The following is a 7,485-nucleotide window of genomic DNA, read 5'->3' as shown; positions in this document are numbered from 1 at the left end:
TCTCCTCCACAAGTTATACTGACATCAAATATAGTGCAAGCAGGGGTTATACTGTGGGGGAGGGACATACAAAGCAACAAAGAGATAATCTTATAAATGCATTAGAAACACAGAAATGTATTTTTCTAATCCAACCTTGCATCCTATAGCAGTGTTGATGCTGTTACTGAGACATCTAGACAAGAAATAATAGCCCAAGGCTTGTAAGTGTTTAGATGTTCTTTTTTTTTTTTTCATATTGGGCCTTTTTCTAGCATACCATCCTAGCAACTTCATTCTTTAGTTAGTTGAATATTCCCTGGAGAAAAGTGTGCTAATTAGCTGGAAATTGGAGTCAAACCAGTCACTTCTACCATTTCTGTGGTGTTTACGCTGTTCCAGGAACTTTGCTAGCCATTAGGCAATTGAGTCAAACAGGGCTTGGTTTTTCCCTTCTCTTGGGACTTGAGGTGTGGGAATGAGAAGTGTTCAGAATTTATTTTGTCTTGGAAAATGTATAGAAGTGTTTCTAAACATTACAAATCATGTGAGTCACCTGAGGTCGAGTTAAAATGCTAAGTCCAGATCTGAATCCAGAAGTATCTATTTATTATGTCTGTAGTAAAGTAGTTCCCTGAATCTTTAAAAGTCCCTTTGGTGAAGCTGATGAAGATGATCCTTCAGTTGCACTGACATATACTGTGAAAACTTGATAAAGGAGGTAATTCTGAAGATGTCATATTGGTTTCTTCTTGGAGTGTGTGTGGGATAGGAAGAGAGAGGGAGAGAAGAGAAAGGAAGAATAATTACATACTCTGGGCTTTACAACTTGAACAACAGTGCCACTTCGGGCTTTTTCTGAGTGGTTTATTCCAATAAGAGTCTCATGGACTTTCCTGCAGGGCTGGCTTCAAAACATGATCTATAGATTGCAACCTCCTGAGAAGGTAGAATTGCAGGCATGAGCTGAGCCACTGGTGCACAGCTTGACTTGTAACATTTTGTAAAACACACACCTCTATAACTGAAAGATAAGCAAATTCTGTTCTAAGTCTCAAGTACAAGCTTGACTTGTAGCATTTTGTAAAACACACACCTATATAACTGAAAGATAAGCAAATTCTGTTCTAAGTCTCATGCTTTTTAGTATCCCTCAGTTGCTGTGCATACAGAAAGAATAGGGCGAAAGCATAGGTAGAAAGCAGTGAGATGTGGAATTTAAATCTCAACTTAGGCAAAGTGAATTGTCTGCATTAGTGAGGAATAATCAAGAAAAATAAAGCCCCCCTTTTTATTAAGCAGTGAATATTACTTAAAAGTCTGTTTACTCTCATGGGTAGTGCATTGTTGTGAATCATAGTTCTATTTCTTAGTTCTTTTCTTTCCAGGTGAATTTGCTAATTGTTAATAGATAAATACTTTTATAGGACACTTTTTTTTTGTCTGAGACGGGGATTGGAACTCACTATCTTACACTTGCTTTTGATTGTCTCGGAATTATGACCAAGACTTCGACCATAACCTAATTCTATAACAGTACTGCATTTATTAAGTGTTTAGAATGTATGTTCTGTGTATTTTGAAGCAGGAAATGCACTTGTCCTTTAAAAATAATAATTTCTGTTTTTCTAGGTGTGTTATCCTTTAATCATTGGTCAGCAGTTAAACTTTGTTTTTTTCTCATTTTTTGAAGGGTTTAAAAAGCCCCCCAGAGAGCCTCAGTGATCTTGGTGCCATTGAGAGTCTGCGCGTCCCTGGAAAGGTATTGATCTACGTGTGCAAACGTGACTTTTCACCTCCTTAAGGAAATATTATTGCCTCTGGATAGCAATTGATTCACAGAAGCTTTTCTTTCCCACAGGCAGGTGGTGGTTAGGATAAGCTAGGTAAATTTGTGTAATATTATAGTCATATGGGGCTTGTGTTTGCTTTCATTATGCATTTTCACTGAGATGTGTATGATTCATTAGAGTGAAACAGAAATGGCAAAATTAATAAATTTAGAGTTTATTATATCAAATTCTTAGCTCAAAGGCTAAGAATACACACATACATATGCATATTTAACTTAACTGCTTTATCTGTATAGTTTAAATAAAATTAAGTAATTTGCTACAGACCTTGTATATTATAACATTCCAAGCCCCAAATCACAGTTACGCTTTTCTTTTAGTTGGAGATTTTTGAATGAGCAGCTAAAGCATAACTTGACTAAATTGCATATCCTTCAGATTTAAATATCTGATATTCATGCAGACTTCTCAGTTTACAGGTTTAATGTAGATTATTTGAAAGCTAGCTGGCTTCCCCCCAGGAAAATTATTAGCCATTGTTAAGTCCCTGCTGTCTGTAGTGCCGTTGCTTGGCATAGCGTCTCTCTAGCACAAAGGAAAGCTGGCACTTCTGAACGCCTGCTCTTAGGATTTTAAATTTGAGGATTACATTTGTTTTCTGTATCTCGGGTCTTAATGCTTATTTTTCTTGTTCTGTACTGTAAGGCTTCCCTTCCCCCTACCACTCCTTATCTACCCCCCCTCCCCCCGCCCAGTGTTTGTGGCTAAGAAGTATGGGTCCAGTCTCTTTGGGGCATCTTCTTGAAGCAAATTTGCATTGACAGCTTAGTCTTTGTGCTAGTTCAGACCTAAACATATTGTTCAAATACAGTGAAGTTCTACCTAACCCTTTTGCATTAAATTGTTCAGACAAAAACATAGAGAGGCATTTTCAATATCATAGTTTTATGTTACATTAATGAAGATTATTGGATGTGATGCAGTTGGGAAATAAGGGATAACTGTTGCCTAACCAAGAACGGTTCCTGTTATTTCCTTGATTTAAGAAAAAATTAATATGCACTGTGAACGTACCTTGAATTAGACTGCTTTGCATGTTTTATACTCAGTGTCAAATTGATGAGTGAGTCTCATTAAGAAATGCAGGAATGTATTATTACGAACTTTCTTGTTTTTAAACCTTGAGCCTGTCTTTTCTCCAGCAGTGGAATTATGGTGCTCTTACTGTACACTCTATTTATGGATGCTCTACCGTGTACTTTTGAGATAATTGATCCGGGTGGATTGGCCAATCAGGGACCACAGGGTCAGCAAATGAAAATGATTCAGGGGAAGATACCAGTGAAATAGTACCAGGGCTACAAGTTACGTTCAGCTTTACACAGGACTAAACGGGCTGGCCAGGCATGTTTTCTCTGTGCTTGCTTGTCCCATTGCAAGAGCCTGTATGATGAGAGCTGCTTTTTCTCTAGAAGAACTACTCAGTCCAGAGTATGGCAAAGCTTTTGTTGGTAGACTGGGTATGAGTGGGGTGTAGTCAGAACTGAGAATGACAGTTAAGAAGATATACATTCAGAGGTTCCCCCAGAGTGTGGCATAGTATAACTTTAATGCTGAGTGTATATTTTTATAACTTACATATGACTTTGTACTTTGTTTATTGCCCAGGTGTATGAAATGTTCTACATTTTATACAATTGCTTTAAAATGAATGTGCACCTAGTTCTTGCTGATGTAAAATTTGATGTTTACAAAAGATGACCTTCATAGCTGGGTGTGGGGGTACATGCCCTTAGATCCCAGCACTTGGAAAGTGGAAGCAAGAAGATAGTGAGGCAGACCTAGGCTGCAAAGAACACTGTCTCAAAGAGCAAAACAAAACAAATCAGAAAAATTTTTATTTCAGGTTTTCAAATAATTAAAAGCATTTCAACAAAGGAGAGCATACTAATTTGAATATTGGAATAATCTTTTAAATATAAAGATAGTGTATGATGTGCACAGCTGTATTAAACCTAAAAAAGTACCTAAATTAATCATACAAAGTAATAAAACACCAAAGTTTAATACTGCCTTTTAGTATTTAGCGCATCATTAATAATGTTTGAGTACGCTAGTAGGTGCTAGATTTTTGTAGGTACTGGCACTGTCTCTTCCAGAAGAGCAGGAATGCCTTTTATCCTGTGTGTGTGTGTGTGTGTGTGTGTGTGTGTGTGTCTGTGTGTGTCTGTGTGTGTCTGTGTCTGTGTCTGTGTGTGCCTGTGTGTGCCTCTGTCTGTGTGTGTGCCTGTGTGTGCCTGTCTTGAGGCTTGAATTCGGAGTCTGCATAGTGGCTCTGAACTTTTTATTTTATTTTTATTTTAATTTTTTTTTGGCTCTGAGCTCTTTTGTTTGAGTCTAGCATTCTCCCATCTGAGCCTCGAGCTGCAGCTCCACTTTGAGTTTTTTTTGTAATTACTTGGAGATAATAGTGTCACAGACTTTTCCTGCACTGGTTAGCTTAGAATGGCAACTCTCAGATCTCAGCCTCCTAAGTAGCTAGGATTTTAGGTGTGAGCTACCAGTGCCCTGTAACATTTCCTTTTTATTTATTTATTTTAAAAACTACTTATGTACTTATGTACTGATTTAAAAAAATCTCTCTCTCTCTCTGTCTCTCTCTCTGTCTCTCTCTCTCTATCTCTAGCTAGACCTATGGATTATGGGACTTGAACTCAGGGCCTGGGTGCTATGCCACTTCTGGTGTTTGGTGTTTTGGTGTTAATTGGAGATAAGTGTTTCATGGACTTTCCTAACTGAGCTGGCTTCAGTTTGAAGGATGATAGGCATGAGCCACCAGTGCCTGGCTTGAGGTGATGTTATTAAATGAAATAGTGAAATGTTTCTCCATGCACATAGGCAGACGATTCAAATAGGACAGATAAGTCCAACAATACCTAATCTAAGCCAAACTATTGGGTAACTTGCTCTTTAAACACATAGAATGGGCCTGCTCAGGCTGGGAATGTGGCTTAGTGGTATGGTGCTTGTCAAGCATGTACGAAGTCCGAGTTTCAGTTCCTCAACACCACATAAACAGAAAAAGTGAGAAGAGGCACTTTGGCTTAAGTGGTAGAGTGCAAGCCTTAAGCAAAAAGGTCAGGGGCAGTGCTTAGACCTCAGTTCAAGCCCCAGGACTGGAAAAAAAAAATTGGGCCTGCTACTCACTCCTTTGTGTCACAATGTCTTAAGTTGAAATAAGGAATTAAGATTTCAGTAATGTTTTCAAGAAAGATTAGGTTGAATTGTAATAAATTGAAAATTTCTTATATAAAGGTTAAGTGTGTGTGAATAATAGGATGAGTGATATGAAATGGCTCTTGGTATAGTTTAAAAATGGCCAGATATTGGCAAATTTCATGTGGTTCAACTCTGTAAGAAAAGGAGGTAATGAGGGGAAAGTGATGAAGGGCATGTGGATATGTTTTATAAACCAGAGGTTATTGTTTATTTCATATTTTTGAGAACTATATAAAATATAAGGGAGAAAAAAATCTTGCATTTGGTATAATTTCCATGTTTTATAGACCAGATAATATTGTGGCCTATTATAAAAATGTAATTGTGATGATGATTCAAATACTGGAAATGTGATTTTTGGCAAATAAAGTATAGAAAACAATCACAGAGTAGAGAAGTATGAAAGGAAATATAACAAGTATTCTAGAAAAATTCCAATTTTACTGACAATTTTTGTGGGTAAAGTAGAAATATTTTAAATTCCATTCTTGAGAAACGGATTTTGCAATATTTTAAATTAGTGTTTTTTTCCTCAGAGGTAAAGGTATGAAAAAACAGATTGTGTTTATTGATTGAACTTGATATTTATTTAAATGTCAAGGAGTTTTCCCATTGAATATAAGAATTAAAAATTAAAATTAATCTTTATTATAAAATAATTATAGTAGCCCACAATATTATTAGGGCATTAATTAGAACTGTGTTTAAGAGTATTGTTGAGCTTTGATCAAAAAAATTAAAAATACTATTATTCAGAACCTTAAAATTTATATCAATTTGTAATAAACATTGCTTATAGTGCTTCCAAAATGGCTGTGTCTTATTATAAACTTGAAAAGACTATCGATGTTTGTATTATTTCATGAGTGGTTATGATGGCTTTTCTACCTCCTTATAAGTCTTTAAGAATTTTTTTTTTTTGGCCTGATTAACTCATAAGTATGACTCAGCTGTGTTTAGTATTATATGATTGGCTTAGTGATGCCTATTGTTCATGAAAGAAAAATAATGACTGTAATAACAAAGGAAGTACTTGTGGCTTTCCAGTTTGAGAATACATTTGTATAATTATAAATATAAAAAAATTTAATTCTGTGCTTCGTTAATTCTACTAGTATTTACTGATTGCTTTCCTGCTTTGTAGAATTTATGTTGCATATATACTGGGAGTTAAGCAGAATGTTTTCTGTAATTTAAAATACTTTTGGGAAATATGCTGAATGGATTTGCCTTGACTTCTTAGCATTTGGGTAAATGAGGCTTGTGTAAATCATAAAACCTTTCATAAAAATTTCCTGTCTTTTTACTGAAACCTCTCAAGTTGTAGTCTCTCTAGTGTTCCGCTAGATGGCACTGGAAGCCTAAGGAAAAACGGAGTACTCGTTAAAAGCTGTTGTTTTATTTAAAACACAAATAAGAACTGATGAACTGACTACCTTTGATGGATTATTATTGTTGTTCTAGTGGGATTTTAAGAAAATATTCTACTTCCCCATGTAATCAAACATCTGGCAATTCATTATAAACTTATGTGGTACATGGTTTTAGGCTATGTGTGATCTTGAAATAGATTTTCATTGGAAGCAGATCAAACTGATATCTGGTTAGTGATTTATGGTTTTAATAGTACTGAGATAATAATGAAGACTTCATGTTTTGTTCTTCTTTGGATTTGGGTGGCTAAACATGTTTTTTTTCTTTCAATTACATTTCTGAAATGGTGTTAAAAATTTAAGATTATGCAGTCTGTTTTTTAGAATTTCTTGTACGATCATCTTTACTGATAAATGTTAACAGCAAAAACTAAACCAAACAAAAAACAAACAAAAACCTAACTCAAGCACTAAATTCATTAAAGAGCAAAATTCTCTCCACCTTTACTTACACACACATTCTCTCTCTCTCTCTCTCTCTCTCTCTCTCTCTCTCTCACACACACACACACACACACACACACACAGTCTGTCTTACAGATACATAATCAACTATTCAGTGTGCTCTGTGTTCTATTAATCTAAGCAAAAGGAAGAGTTGGGGCCTCAGTATTTATTCTACAAATTTTCTTCAGAGCTTTAAGACATGACCTATGAAGATTTTACATTTACTTGTTTCTTTGAATGAAATCTGCTACTGAAGATTATGAATTTCTAAGCTGTTTTGTGGGTTTAAAAATAAGGTTATATTACTTTTCAGAATTAAGGAGAATAATGAATTTAATAGTGACGAGGAGAACTGTTAAGCTGTCATAACACATCTTAGAGTGAATAGAATAGAAAGTTCTGAACTTGGATTGGTATTTTCAATGAGTACATGATTTTGGATAATTTAAAAGTAATGGTTGAATGCAAAATTGATAGTCTCTATTTTCTTTCTTAAACTTTGAAATATTCCCTTAAGAGATGAACCCTTAAGTGGGAGGTGCTTTGTAAAGTTA

At 35.4% G+C, this 7,485-nt stretch overlaps 1 protein-coding gene across 1 annotated transcript in view; it reads left to right on the top strand.

Moving 5' to 3' along the window:
* Nucleotides 1-7,485, top strand: part of Ccdc132 (coiled-coil domain containing 132) — a 101,933-nt gene that overhangs the window by 5,762 nt on the left and 88,686 nt on the right. Inside the window, exon 2 of the mRNA XM_013026070.1 lies at nucleotides 1,673-1,741. Coding sequence (XP_012881524.1) covers nucleotides 1,673-1,741 — 69 coding nt within the window. The remainder of the gene's footprint in view (nucleotides 1-1,672; nucleotides 1,742-7,485) is intronic.

This window comes from Dipodomys ordii, unplaced genomic scaffold (genome assembly GCF_000151885.1).
Source record: "Dipodomys ordii isolate 6190 unplaced genomic scaffold, Dord_2.0 Scaffold90, whole genome shotgun sequence".
Classification (NCBI taxonomy): domain Eukaryota; kingdom Metazoa; phylum Chordata; class Mammalia; order Rodentia; family Heteromyidae; genus Dipodomys; species Dipodomys ordii.
The sequence above is the reverse complement of the archived record's forward strand: the minus strand, read 5'-3'. Positions and strand labels throughout refer to the sequence as shown.